At 38.5% G+C, this 15,291-nt stretch overlaps 1 protein-coding gene across 2 annotated transcripts in view; it reads left to right on the forward strand.

The window, feature by feature from the left end:
- Positions 1-4,056: 4,056 nt before the first annotated feature.
- Positions 4,057-15,291, forward strand: part of ZNF711 (zinc finger protein 711) — a 51,315-nt gene continuing 40,080 nt past the window's right edge. For both annotated transcript variants that reach the window (XM_075538717.1, XM_075538718.1), the window contains exons 1-3: positions 4,057-4,206; positions 5,863-5,991; positions 7,533-7,637. In XM_075538717.1, the coding sequence (XP_075394832.1) occupies positions 7,559-7,637 (79 nt within the window). In that variant the 5' untranslated portion in view covers positions 4,057-4,206; positions 5,863-5,991; positions 7,533-7,558. The remainder of the gene's footprint in view (positions 4,207-5,862; positions 5,992-7,532; positions 7,638-15,291) is intronic.

A 15,291-nucleotide genomic window follows, 5' to 3' on the forward strand; every position in this document is an offset into this window, starting at 1 on the left:
GCAAGCACTCACTTCCTTTATAATCTTCCAATTTTATATGTCTGTCTGGCATTTCTCCCTCAGACTCCACATTCCACTTGGATATTTATCAAGCTTATCACATTTAACAGCTTTACAAGTGAATTCTTGTGTGTGTTTTTTTCCTCTGAAAATGTGTTCCCTTTCTGTAGTTGATAATGAAAACTTCAGTTGAAGCTAAAATCTTGTGATTCACTGATTGCTCTCTTTCTCTCTGGCCCACATTCAACATGTCAATGAAACATATTAGCTCCTTCTATATTAAAAACACATCCATATCTAACTGTGTCTCACTACTTACCGCTATAGCCAGACCCCTAGTGGAGTAGTGGTTATACTTTGGACTGCTAACTGCCAGGTTATCAGTTCGAAACCACCAGCTGCTCCTCAAAAGAAAAATAGGCCTTTCTGCTCCCATAAATTGTCTTGGACACCCACAGGTGCAGTTCTACCCACTCGTATAGGGTTGCTATGGGTCGGCATCCATTTGATGGCAGTGAGCTAAAGTGCGTACCGCGGTCAGCAGCGGCAAAGCTAACAGTACCTCTTGCAATAAAAACAATTTCCTGTGCTATTCCAAATCCCTTTATTGCTTCATTCTTGTTTCAGTCATCACATTATGGATGAATTAATTAAATGTTTGACCAGTATGGCCCAAGAATGAGCTGATACCAAGGGCTCAAGTAGAAAGAAAATGTTTTGAAAATGATGATGGCAATGTATATACAAATGTGCTTGATACAATGGATGTATATATGGATTGTGATAAGACCTGTAAGAGATCCCAATAAAATTATTTTAAAAACATAAGAAATAATAATAACAATGTAATTGATCAAGGATTCACGAGAGTGGGAGAGTTGGGGAGGGAGGGAGGGGAATAAAGAGCTTATACCAGGGCTCAAGTAGAAAATGGTTTGGAAATGATAATGGCAACATATGTGCAAAAATACATCATACAATTGATGTATGGAATGTTATTAGAGCTGTAAGAGCCCCCAATAAAATTATTTTTAAACAATGATCTGTGGAAAATTCTGTGGAGTTCACTTTTTTTCAAAAGAATATAAAAGGCCATCAAAGTGAGTGCTCATGTAAGACCTCTCTGTGAATTGGATGCTTTGAGCAGGGATGTCATCCCCGGGGCTTGGTGGGCCACAGAGAACATTTTAAGGAGGGCATTCTCAAGGTATTTGGGCTGACTTTGTGAATAGTACAAAATGATAAGCAAGCTTTAGAACTAACTCCTGCTTCTTTCTCCAAAACTTACCTCTCATTGTATATCATTCACAAATTGTTAATGTAAGAACCCCATGGTGTTCTCAGCTTCCTTTTATTAATATCTGAAATTGTCACTGAGGGAAGACTTTTATCAACTCATAAAAATACCTTTATTTGTCAAGGAAATAAAATTAACGAGTAAATAAATACATAAATAACATTTGGGGTGGCTAACTGAAAGACTGGAGGTTTAACTCAAACAGCCACTCTGTCGGAGAAGGATGAGATAAAGTGTGTCCATAAACATTTCCAGCCTCAGAAGGACTATGGAGCAGTTCTACGCTGTCCCATGGAGTCACTATGAAGTAGAATTGACTGAGTGGCAGTGGATTTGTTTTTCAGGTGTCAGCAAACTGCAGCCCATAAGTTAAATCTGGACCTGCTTCTTTTTGTTTTTATGGTCTGTGATTGAGAATGATTTTTTACATTTTACATAGTTGAAGAATCCAAAGGACAATAATGTTTGTGACAATGGAATAGTGTTATTTTACATTTTATTAGGGGCTCATACAACTCTTACCACAATCCACACATATACATACATCAATTGTATAAAGCACATCTGTACATTCTTTGCCCTAATCATTTTCAAAGCATTTGCTCTCCACTTAAGCCCTTTGCATCAGGTCCTCTTTTTTCCCCCTCCCTCCCCGCTCCCCACTCCCTCATGAGCCCTTGATAATTTATAGATTGTTATTTTGTCATATCTTTCCCTATCCGGAGTCTCCCTCCCACCCACCCACCTTCTCTGCTGTCCGTCTCCCAGGGAGGAGGTCACATGTGGATCCTTGTAATCAGTTTTTATGATATAAGTATGAGAAAATGACATGGAATTCAAATCTCAATGCCCATACAGTTCTATTACAACAGAGTAATATATGTACATAAGGTCTATGACTGATTTGAGGCTACACTGGCAGAGGTGCATGGTTTTAACAGAGACTATATAGCCTGAAAGAACTAAAATATTTTTTTCTCTAGCCTTTACATAGAAAGTTTGCTGGTTACATGAGTGATGTGTGATAGAGCATTTACATCGAGTCTCTTGTGACTTCTCAAAACCTGGAATGGTGTGTATGTGTTATGTTGTTGTTGCTAGGTGCCATTGAGTTGGCTCTGACCCATAACGACAGAACAAAGCATTGTCTGGTTCTGATCCATGCTCAAAATTGTCCCTATGCCTAGATCCATTGTTTCAGCCATAGTCAGTCTATATCCTTGAAGGTCTTCCTCTCCTTTGCCATCCCTCTACTTTACCAAACATGATGTGCTCTAGGGGCTGGTCTCTCCTGACAACTTCTCCGAAGTATGTAAGACAAAGTCTCACCATATTTGCCTTTGTTTGTATATAAGCACTTTATTTAGACAAAAGTAATGTCATATTTTTCTCACAAAGAATTATATCCTTTCCCAACTTACACACTGCCATTGGTTCCAAATTTTATAGTAATGTCTTAATTACTTAGGACTGCAAAAATAGAAATACCACAAGTGGATGGTTAACAAACAGAAATTTAAACTTTCAATTTTGAAAGCTAGGTGTCTGGCCATCTTGAGGATATAAGCTCTGGGAGAAAGCTCTTGTCATCAATTTTCCCTGATCCCAGAAGTTTCACAGTGCAAGAGGTGTGCAAGAACCATTGCAAGAAGTCCTGTGACCTGAGGTCTAAAGAAAAATGAATAAAAAGCCCTTTTCTGGGCATTTTTTTGGTAGTTGCAAATCTCTCTGATCTCCGCTCACTTGTTTCATGTCTTTCATATCTCATAAAATATTTACTCAAGATACAATCTAATCCTGCAGGTCCAGACTCATTAATATCATGGAGGTTAGGATTTATACCACAGATGGAAACTATATCAGAACAGTAAACGAAGGATAATTATGTGATAATGAGAATCATGGCCTAGTCACTTTGATAGATATTTGGGGGGAAGGGAAAATATAATCCATAACAACAATTAAAACTAAAAATTCAGATGATAAAACTGCAAATTTGATCTAGTCTTCGCTGATTTTTGAGCCACTTCTCATCACTCTTCTGCACCCCTCAGCCAATCAATTTCTTGTCCTCCCATTTTTGTAAGTGCACACACAAAGTAAGAGTACCTCATCCCAGACATCCAGTGTCCATTTCATTTGCATTCCTTGTCATCTGCACTATGTCTACCTTACCTTGCCATTGCTTTCTTCTCTCTCTGTCGTCTTCACTGAATTGTCTACCATTAAGAAATATAAAGAAAGGAATGACGGGAGGGACGGAGGGAGGGAGGGAGGCAGAGGGGAAAATGCAAACCACAGATAGGTTTTACTTGGTGGGGAGTAGGGTACTTCTCTCATCACTCCGATAAGGTTAATTCTCGAGGGTAGGAGCAGTTTCTTTTTTAAAAAATTTTAAACAACGCCCAACATTTATTAAAGACTCACTGAACGTCTATGAAAGACTCGCTGAGTATTCATTCAGTCCCTGATTACTATCCCTCCTCCGCCTCTTGCTCTCCTTTGGGAAATCTGGAAAACAGAAAAATCTTCCCACGGCAACTGCTGGGGGTGGGGGAAGGGTTGTCGTCAGGGTCTGGGCTTGCGCACTGCAAGTCCGTGGCGTCTCTAAGCCCAAGCCCAGCGCGGGTTTCTAGCTCTCCCGCTCGCGCTCGACCGCGCGTGCGCGCGCACTCTCCTTTTAGGCCCCCTACCCTGCAGCAAAGGTAGCGTGACGTAATGCAATCTCAGCAAGTCACAGAAGAAATAAAGGCGACCTGAGCGAAGCGCCTCCCAGAGGCAGAGGAGCTCGTGATTGGCTGCGGGACTTCGGAAAGGCAAACCCGCCCTGACGGCGCTCCGGGGCCGTAATCCAGAGCCGACAGCCGGAGCGCGCTTCGTCCTGCGGGCGGCTGCAGGGGCGGCAGCAGGTAAGCACACTCCTGAGGAAGGCGTCCGTCCGAGGGCTTGGGGCCGCTCTCCCGAATGCCTTTCACGTGCGGGCCGGCGAGGCTCGCGCCCAGCCGGGAAGGCGAGCGGAACAATGGAAGTGGCCTCTAGTTCCTAAAGCGACCCCCGCGCTCGGCCGAGAGTCGTGCCTCTCAGCGGGGGCTCGGGCCCGGGGGGCCCGGGAGGACGTCCGTGCCTTCCCTGCAGCCAATCGCTCCTTCCTCCCGGCCGGAGCCCCTGGGAACGAGAGCCGGAGCGGAGGCCATCTGAGGGGCGGGGGTGGGTTGAGGTGATTGGAAAATGGCGGAAAACAAAACGGGGAAGCGAAGAATGCAGCGCGCCCCCCGGCATTTTCTCCCAGCCAAGCCTTCCCGCGGCGGTCCTCCCCCCCTCCCCCCGCTTTGTACCGCCGTCCACTCGCCGCGGACGGTCGGCTTTGCTTTGTGAGAGACTCTGCCGATACGGAGCCGGCATGGGAAGCGTCGGGAGCCCTCAGGCCTGTGTGTAACAATTGTTGCCTCCACTCAAACCCCACCATTTTGATTCCCAGCCGACACCCAGGGAGCGGGTCAGAGGAGCGGGCGCTGAGGGGGTGGGTGCACCGCGCGCCCACCGCGGTGGCCGCCGCTGCGTGCCGTGAGAGGCGGGAGGAGGGGCAGGGGCCGTGTTCGTCTTTCGCTCTGTTCCTTGCCACCGTCGTGGCTTTTGAGACCTCGTCCGAGAGGGATGGGTGAGCGGCCACGTGCGAGCATTCGGCCAGAAGGGACTGAAACTTGGCATGGTCGTGGGAAAGGAGGACGTGCAGGGAGAGCGCTGCGAGCCAAACTGCAATACTGCTACTTGTCGGCGCTCCTTTGTCTATTATCTCTGCAAATGCTACTTTTCCAGTTCTCTTTTTCGGCCGCCTTCGGGTTTCTCCTCCACCCCTCCCCTGCCTGGTGTACCTTACGGAGAAACCAGGTCCCGGATGAGCCCTGGTGAGGGAGAGAGATGAGAGGAAATTTTCCTTTTTGTGATGGCTGAGCCCCATGCATCGATTAAAAGATGTTTGCTTGGAGCGTGTACGTGGGTTACCTCTATTCAATAAGAAGGTTAGAAATAGCTTCCTCAATAGATTGAGAAGCCTACTTAGCTATTGGTTATTGACTACTTAACAATACTACTGTTCTCATACATCATTTATTATTATGGAGCTTATTAAAACTTGTCATAGGAGAAAAGATGTCCCCATTTGGGTTTTTTTGTATTCATATATTTCATATAATACTTGTGTGTTAATAATTCTCATAATTGATTGAAGGATAGTGCAGCTTTTTCTATATTTTCTTAAGGATAAAGCTTGCCCTTGGCTCCCTTTCCCCTTCCAAAATACGGTTTTGCAGATGATTCTCTTTTTAAAAATGTGCTTTAGAGAAGCTTTTGATTTAAACAAGTAGTTGAATTCTACATGTGATAATGTTGCTTGTGTTGTGTAGGTAACTATTTGTTTGTTTCTTTGGTTGCTTTTTAGATTATCGCAGATTTGAGCCCTTCCCAACCTAACCCTGCAAGTTAAAATGTAAAAATAATTCTTCAGTTGTGTAAGAGATTTGGTATCGAATATCAACTATGTAATCGTTGATGTACTTTTACAATAGGTTGTGAAAACGTCTCCCAAGGAAAATAACAGTTCAGAAGGAGAAAATAATAAAAAAGAAAGTGCTGCAGATTTTTTATTTTGCAATATGAAAGAGAATCTACAATTTCTTGGAGACAACCTTATTAAGGTGATTAAAAAACTACTTAATGTTTACATTATTTAAAACAAAAATTAACAATATTAGTAATTGTTCTAGTAATTAATAAAGTTATTATACTAATTAAGTTTAAATAGATCATTTAAAATGTTAAATATAAGTACTTTTGGCATTTTAAGTTGTCTGTGTGAACACACACACTGTTTACTGGGAGCACTCCTGGTCTCTTTGCGTAATTTCAAGGCATAAAAGAACATTTTTTGGTATTTGAAAAAATTAAATACAGACAAGGTTTTCAAAAAACTCTGAATAACTTTTGCTTTCCTATAATTATCTTTGCCTGACTCATTTAATATATAGAGATGTCACATTCTGCTGTAGCATGTTTACATACAAAGCTCAGATGTTGATAGGGGATACTCTATGAAACTCCTATATACTTAGAACTTATGGCAAGATGAAAACCTTTTTGATCTTTCTATACTTATAGAATCTAAGAAATTATTAAGTTCTTTTTACATGGCAGCTTCCTAAAATATTTATTAATACTGTGAGTTTATCTTTTGTGTAATATAATCCAATTTATTAAATACTCCTAACTGTAAAAAGAGATGACATATAAAGTCAATTATATTGATTAACTCAGAATCTTGTGTTTGAAGGGGAAATTTGAAGGGTCTATAAAAAGTTCCTGATAATGGAGATATCCCATGAGCTTTTTGAAGCCCTCCTTGTACACATATATAATTATTAGGTATATTGAATGGCAGTATCAGATTTAATGTTCCAAAATAACTGATTATCTTAAATACAAGCCATTTGTAATGAAATAGGTTGAGCTCTTGCTTTTAAAACCAGCGTGGGGCTGGCAAGACTATTAGTTATTAATGAAAAATAATTGTACAATCATACGTAAAAATATACTGCAAGAAACTATTTGCTAAATGTTTATAAGTGATTGATCTTATCTTTACCATATTTAGGAAGCACTCATGTTTCAGGAGTCCTCAAAACTGTGAGACAAAGAATGTAGTAGAGTGAGTCCTTACTGGTTCAAAGAACTCCAGGGAAACTGGGATAGAACATTTTACATTATAAGTAGAACTTCAGGAGCCAGAGGTGAACACAAGTTTATCCACAGAGCTCACCTGCAGGGCTGATCGGGGTATGGAAGAAACGGATGAGAGCTACTGGATGAAGTTCACTAATACTAGACACCCGAGTCCTCTAGTAATGTATAAATATCCCAAGTACTGTCCAGTGTCCTCTTGTTCTTTTTGCCTTCTCCTATAACTTATCTCTAACTGGAACCATTACAATGGAGTGTAGTTCTTTTGTTTGCTTGCTCTCTCATTTCCCTGTGCCCAGCCATCCTATGTCTTATTCTTTATCACCTTTGGTTTACTTCCACTGGCCCTTTAATTTATGGTTGACTTCAAGTTTGTTTGTTTTGTTTGCTGTGTCATGATTTGGACACATGGTTGAGAAAAATTCTAATTCCTTTTTTTCCCCAGAACAACTGACTTTCACTTAAATGTATTTAAACTGTTTTTAAAATTTTTCTCTTACAGAGAGTTGTGAGTGAACTTTGCTAAGTATGGATCCAGGTGGTGGAAGTCTTGGATTGCACGCACCAGAATCTAGAATGGCCCATACCATGATTATGCAGGACTTTGGTAAAGCATTTTCTTTGTAGTAATTTTTTTCTTTTTCAAAAGTCTGAACATAGCAAAAGATGAAAGGTAATTGAGGAAGGGGAAAATATTTATAATGAGAAATTGTTCTTTTATTGGGAAGTACATTTGTTGCCCTTACTTTTGAAAACCAAAGCTGTGATCAGTCTACTTAAAATCAAATTTCTACTTGGAATATAGTGATAATATGTTATAGGACATGAAAATTTCAATTTACATAATCTCATCACATTCTGATAACTCTGCCATCCAGCTGATGCCAACTCATAGCAACCGTATAAGATAGGATAAACCTGCTCTGAGAGTTTGAGACTGTAACTTTGTACAGGAGTAAGCCCAGCCTTTCACCCACAAAGTGACTGGCGATTTCGAACTGCTGACCTTTTGGATGGCAGCCCAACCTGTACACACTATGCCACTAGGGCTCCTCACATTCTGAAAGTATATATTCTTGCATGTAGAAAATGTTTATTTGGCTTGAAATTTTAAAACACTTCAAAATTTCATTGAAAATAGAATTAAAAGATAGGTAATTTTTCCATGAACCTTGTGAAGTCCCCTCTTACATTGTAAGTTGTATGGTTAATGAAGTTCAAAAAGGAAGTTTTTATGAAGAGAAAGTTAAATGATGCAGGGAAAATAATACGCCAAACCATCCATTATATTCTGTTATAGACTCAGAATATTGTTACTACTAACAAAGTTTTCTTTATAAAGAAAGAAGAGATACTCTGACTTTTATTGCCAGGTTTTCCAGTAGTTTCTTAGCAGTGGTCCTTTTGAAGAAGATGCTAAGACTCCATTGACTGTATCAATTGAAATTGGGCAGGGCTGGTGTGAGTGATGGAGGAGGTGGAGGTATCTGAAGTATAAGAGGCAAGGCTAGGAAGATTTGAATTGAATATGCAATTAGACTGAGGGTAGAAGAGGCAAAAGGAAAGTGTTTTAAGCTAAAATTAAGGATGTGGTAATGATTTATTAAGAATATGTTACTATTGAATTAAGATATTTGGTTTAATATGTCAGTTGGTTCCAGGTGCAAACCCAACTGTAATGAGGTTTAGCAGAACTGCATTTTAGTCTTGTGTTATTAGCTAGTTGTGTAAACTTGGCCAAAGTACTTACTTCTTGATAATATTTAAGAAGTCCTGATGGCACGGTGTGGTAAGTGATCCATTGCTCACCAGAAAGTCAGTAGTTGGAACCCACTAGTTGTTCCTCAGGAGGAAGTTGTGGCAGTTTGCTTCCATAATCATTTACAGCCCTAGAAACCCCAAGGGGGCAGTTCTATTCTGCCAAGTTGAGTCACTGAGTTTTAATGGACTTGATAACAATTAAGTTATAAGGAGCCGTGGAATTGCACTTATTGAAGAGCTTGTCTTTTAACCAAATGGTCAGTGAGTGGAACCTACTGGCTAACTCTTCAGGAGAAAATGTGACAGACGACCTCCATAAACATTTGTAACAGCCTTTGAAATCCCATGTGTCAGTTCTACTCTTGTCCGAAATACCATGAGACGATTCTATTCTCTAAGGTCACTTTGATTTGGAACTCACTCAATGGCACTGGATTTAGTCTGGTTTAGTTAGGTACACTCTCCACTATCGATTCTTTAACAATTCTGTTTGATGAATAAAGGTGGGAAGTTAAAGAGGGCAATGAGAAGTGTTGAATGATGAAATAAAAATGATTCATGGATTTTTTGAGAGTCAGAAGTGAGTTGTGATGATTATAGATTATTTCAATTTTGTATTGGATGGAAAAAGGTCTGGGAATAAATTCTAAAAAAAAACATGTAGGCCTGAAGACTAAGAACTAAATTTGAAGTGTTCTTAAAAGATTGTGGTAAGGGACTTAATACTTTTTCAGAAAACTGGGGCACTTGAACTCCCTTCAGTATGTTGGATAATTTGTTGGAATGTCAACTTTAATTTTTACCTTGCAAGATCAGAGAGATTTTTTAAATGAAAGAATACACCATTTCCTTTATTTAGTAGAAAATATTATCTACCGTGTAGTATTTGGTATATTACCAGACCACCTTCATTCTTCTATCTACTGAAATCTAACTGATTCCAAAAGTTGAAAAAAAGTTTGGTTTTGGTAGATATTCACTGGGTGTTCCTCTCATCTTCCTTTTCATTGTTCATTCTCAATGTCTTGAAGTTTACTTAATAGCTTATTATAGTGAATTTTATTTGCTGATTTTCTTTATTTCTTTTAGTTACTAGAGACATACTGTGAGGACATTGACATTTTTATCTACATTCTTTTGATTTCCTTATTTTTTGAGGTGAAATTCACATACCACGCAAGGTAACCAATTTTATACTCTCAGAGAGAGTCTCACCAATAATAATTTCAGAATATTTTATTATTTTTAAAAGGAACCTGGTACTCACTAGCAGTCACTGTTTCCCCTCGGTCCCAGGCAACCCCGAGTCAACATTTTGCATCTTACGGGCTTATAGACATTTCATATAATGTATCACCTTTGTGTTTAGTTTTCTCACTTGACATTTTCAAGATTTATCCTTATATTCATGTATTGGCGTATCATCCTTTTTATTGTCAAATAGTATTTCACTGTATGGTTATACTACATATTTTTAATTTATTCATTAATTGATTTATATTGGGGCTATGGTAATATTCTTAATGCACTAAAGCAATTTTCTGCTTAGCTAGAACTTTGTTTCTTAGAGAGGGATGTGAATGTTTTTGGTGGCGTGTGCCAAGGGATAATTGAAGCCAAAGAATAAACAGCGCATCTTCTTGGAGTCCCTTCCATTGAATTTGGGGAAAACCCACAGGCACACACAAACATAAAAGTATGTATAATTTCTATACATATTTCCATGTGTACTCATAAAGATGATGAATTAGAAGAAATGATTTTATCCCTATCTCTTGGAGATTAATAAAATGCAAAAGTTGGAGACCTATTAATTTAAGGTTTTCAGATATTTTATTGATATTTCCCTAGTGTCATTTAAAGCCCTTTCTGAAATGATTAAATAGAATAAATCATTTCATTGATATGAGAAAGAAGTTTAAAGCCACTTTCTTTTGTTATAAAGCTATTGATTCAACTGCTCAGCAATAGTTTGTAGTTACTATTTTCTTTGTTTCGTATTTTAAATTTTTATTTTGAGTTAGGTAGAGGATTGCATTTCAGATAATCATTTTTGCATTCAACAACTAAATAATTTGTCAAACTTGCCAGTTATTGTGCATTTTTTATTGCTTGTCTCCCTTTAGCAGTATATTATCTTTTCCTTCACCCAAGTTAGCAGCTGTTTACCTCTAGCCTGTTCTGCTTTTGTCTCTTACCCTCCCACCCTTGATAAACATCAAAGAAAATTTCTTTTGGTATAAAAACCTTTACGTTGATTTTTTAATAATAGCAGTCTCGTACAGTATCTGCCCTTTTGTGGTCGTCTAACTTCATTTAGCATAATGTCCTCCAAATCCTTCTGTATCATGAAGTGTTTCACAGTTTGATCATTTTCATTTATTTCTATTTATATACCAAAATTTATCCATTCTTTAATGATCGGCCTTTAGGATTTTTCCAGCTTCTCACTGTTGTGGATCGTGTTGGCGATGTACATGGAAATGCACATAATCTGTTCGTTCTGATCTCTTTATTTCTTTAGGATATATACCAAGTAAAGAGATTACTAGATCGTGCCATATTTCTATTCCCAATTGTCTGAAAATTAACTTTGCTGCTCTTGTTCTAATTGCTGAAGATACTGGGTTAAGTGTTGATTTTGGTTCTCTCTTATTTTTAAATTTGTGCACTTATTGCTATAAATTGCCCTTTGAGTACTGCTTTTACTGTGTCCCAAAGTTTTGGGAATGTTGTGTTTTTATTCCCCTGTTTTTTCTTGAAAGTTAAAATTTTCATTTCTTACTTCTTTAATTACCCAGTAATTCTTAAGCGGGGTATTGTTTAATTTTCATGTCTTTGATTTTTTTCTTTAATCCCCCTATAGTTATTTCTAAATCTAAATGGTTGTGATCTACAAAGTTGATTGTACTATTTTGGTGTTTGTAGTAAGCATTAAGGGTTAGTTTGTGTTCTAAAATATAGTTTTTTGGTAACTTCTATGCACTCTGGAAAAGAATGTGTATGTATTGTGCTCCTACTGGGTGGAATGTTCTATATATGTTTAAGCAGTAAAGTAGATTAACTGTATTGTTTCATTTTTCTGTGCCTTTAGATTTTTCTGTCCGTCCCCCTCAAAAGTGGTCTATTAAAGTCTCAGACTATTGTTGTATTTTCTATTTTTCTTTTCAACCCTGTAATTTGATGAATGAATTTTGAAGATTTTTCATTGGGAAATGGATGTTATTTATTTTGTCTTCTTGATCAAGTTGCTTATTTAATTATTATCTAATGCTCTGCCTTGTGTCATGATGTATATTGCCTTAAAATCTATTTTATCAAAGATAATTATTGCCCCTCTTTTTTCTTGATTGTCATTAGCTTGATGTATTTTTTCCCATTCTTTGATTTTTAGTCTATTTTTGTCTTTGTGTTTCATGTGTGTTTCTTCCAAGCAACATTTAAAACCATTTTATTGACATATAATTCATTTACCATACAATTCAGTGATTTAAATATATTTTAAAAGAGTCGTGCAGTGATCACCACAATCACTTTTAGACCATTTTCTTCCTTCTTGTACTTAGTGTTAGCTCTTGGTTTTTCCAACCTTTCTAGAAAACTGCTACAAACCTATTAATCTAGTCACTCTTATCTATTTACCTATCCTGGATTTCATATAAAGAAAATAATACCAGACAAAACAAAACCTCCAACAACAGCAAAATAAAAGAAAAAAACCTCAATCTAAAAGAAAGGAATTTATACAATCTAGAACAAATTGAAAATAAGTCAAATGACTAAACAAACGCTAAGATGTTTAATTTTAATCTAAATATATCTACATTAGGAACACTGGTGGCGTAGTGGATCACACAGTGGGCTGCTAACCGCAAGGTCAGTTACTCAAACTCACTATTTGTTCTACAGAGATCCACAGCCTTGGGAACTCAAAGGGACAATTCATCTGTGCCCTTCAGGGTGGCTGTGAGAACCAACTTGATGACTGCGGGTTTGAGTTTGATGTTTTTTTAAGTAGCATTTTGATGGAGCCCATTTTTTTATCCATTCTGCTACTCACTGTTTCTTGCCTGGGGTATACAAGCCATGTATACTGTGTTGTTATTGATAGCTGTGAATTCATTGCTGTCATTTTGCTGTTTCTTTGTTCCTTCTAATATGGTTTTCCTCTGAAACTATTTTATTAGGACTTAGTCCAGACATTCTACCATTCCATAGTTTAATCGTGTCAAGCAGTGTTGTTCAATCACTACCACTATCAATTTCAAAACATTTTCTTCCATCTTGCGCTCCTTGATATTAGCGCCGTATTGCCCCACCTCCACCTCTAATGCCATACCCACCAGGAGCCTTTGTTTTAGTTTACTGTCTCTGAAGTCATCCATCCTGGCTCATATACCAAAAAAACCCAACAACATAGAAAACTGCTTAATGGAGAGTCAAGAAAGCTATCAACAATGACAAAGTACAACAGAGGGAACCCCCAATATGGAAACACCCACAGAAAGTATTAAAAACCAAATCAAGAACAAACTATCAAAAGGGAGATCGGATAACAAGGTTTTAAGCATTCTAGTAAACGTTATATTTTAATGTACTGTAGTTGTCTGTACAATACTCTGTCTGATCACCAAGTATTCCCATCCCTCAATTATGGTTAGAGGAAAAGCACCGGAGGCTTATTTCCTTGAACATATGGTTTTTTTTGTTGTGAAATGCTATGTAGTCGGTTGTGACTCATAGTAACTCTATAACAGAATGAAACACTACCCAGTCCTGAACTGTGCTTGCAGTTGTTGATAGGGTGAACCCATTATTACAGCCAGTACACCAATTCATGAAATTGAACATAGTCTATTTATAAAAGCTATTTTAATAATCTGACTCTGAAATCTCTCATCAGTTTTATTTCAGGATGTTTCGTTTCTCTTTTCTTTTTAAAATAATTTTATTGAGGGTTTGTACAACTCATCACAATCCATACATCCATCTATTGTGTCAAGCACATTTGTACATTTGTTGCCATCCTCATTCTCAAAACGTTTTCTTTCTGCTTGAGCCAGTGGTATCAGCTCCTCATTTTTCCCCCTCCCTTCCTGGCCCTCTCCCTCACAAACCTTTGATAATTTATAAATTATTATTATTTTGTTATGTCTTACACTGTCTGACGTCTCCCGTCACCCACTTTTCTGTTGTTCGTCCCCCAGGGAGGGGGTTATATGTAGATTCTTGTGATCGGTTCCCCCTTTCTATCCCACCTTCCCCTTCCCCTCCTGTTATTGCTGCTCTCATTATTGGTCCTGAGGGGTTTATCTGTCCTGGATTCCCTGTGTTTTCAGTTCTTATCTGTATCAGTGTATATCCTCTGGTCTAGCCAGATTTGTAAGGTAGAATTTGGAAAATGATAGCGGGGGTTGGGGGTGGGGCGGGGAGAGAAAGCATTAAAGATCTAGAGGAATGTTGTATGTTTCATCATTGCTATACTGCACCCTCACTGGCGTGTCTTCTCTCTGTGACCCTTCTGAAAGGGGATGTCCAGTTGCCTGGACATCTTGTAGTATCTTGTGCTGAGTAAATTTTGTGTATGGGTTTTCTTGCCATTTTTTCTTTCTTTTTATTTTGCTGTATACTAGGTCTCTGTGATTTTCCTTCAGACTGCACTCACCATCCTGGGAATGTAGAATAAGGTACACAACCAGCTGCTGATTACACAAGTTGAGCACCTTATCTCTGCCGTTCACCCAAGGGGTGTAGGGAACTCCTGGGTACTCACATCTCACTTTTGGGTTTCAGAGAGAGCACTTCTTTCTGTGCGGGAGGAGCCAACCAGTTTGAGTTTTCCAGTGGAGAATTTGTTATTCTTCATTTGGGTTGTTAGACACTGGAGACTGCTGACAGAGCAATTTAACTCACATTGGTCAGAGGAGAATTTGCCAGTCACCTATACTCCTTTCATGAATCCTGCTTCTGTTTTTCCCCGGTGTGTTGGTCTCACTGAGCTACACTTTCCTTAGAGATATAGAGCTCTAGGTGTTTCCTCCACATGTTCTTTCTGACGTCTTAGTTACAGAGGGAATGCTAAGCAAATCTGTTTAGGTTGCCATCTTACTGAGGCTCCTCTAGTGGTATTATTTATTTTTATTTTTAGCTGGTTTGACAGGTTTGATTCAGCAATTCAAGGATTCTCTTCAGATTTTATTTACAGTATTAAATCTCTTCACAGGTAGAATAGAAGTAAACATGGACGTGAATCTTTTAGAAAGTATTGTTTATGTTTTTGGTATGTAGTTATTTTATTATTTTTAGGAGTAATTCCTTTTCTTTAAGTTTATGGCAAGTATAGAGACAATAAAACATGCATCAACTGAACAATTTCTCCATGTGTAATTTGAATGACATTGGCGATGTGTTCCTGAAGTTGTGAAGCAGTTGTTACCCGTTTTCATATTACCACCTTTAGCATAAAATCACTGCCCTTAAGGAAAAGTTTTCCTTTTTCC

This window comes from Tenrec ecaudatus, chromosome X, assembly GCF_050624435.1.
Source record: "Tenrec ecaudatus isolate mTenEca1 chromosome X, mTenEca1.hap1, whole genome shotgun sequence".
In the NCBI taxonomy this organism is placed as follows: Eukaryota; Metazoa; Chordata; class Mammalia; order Afrosoricida; family Tenrecidae; genus Tenrec; species Tenrec ecaudatus.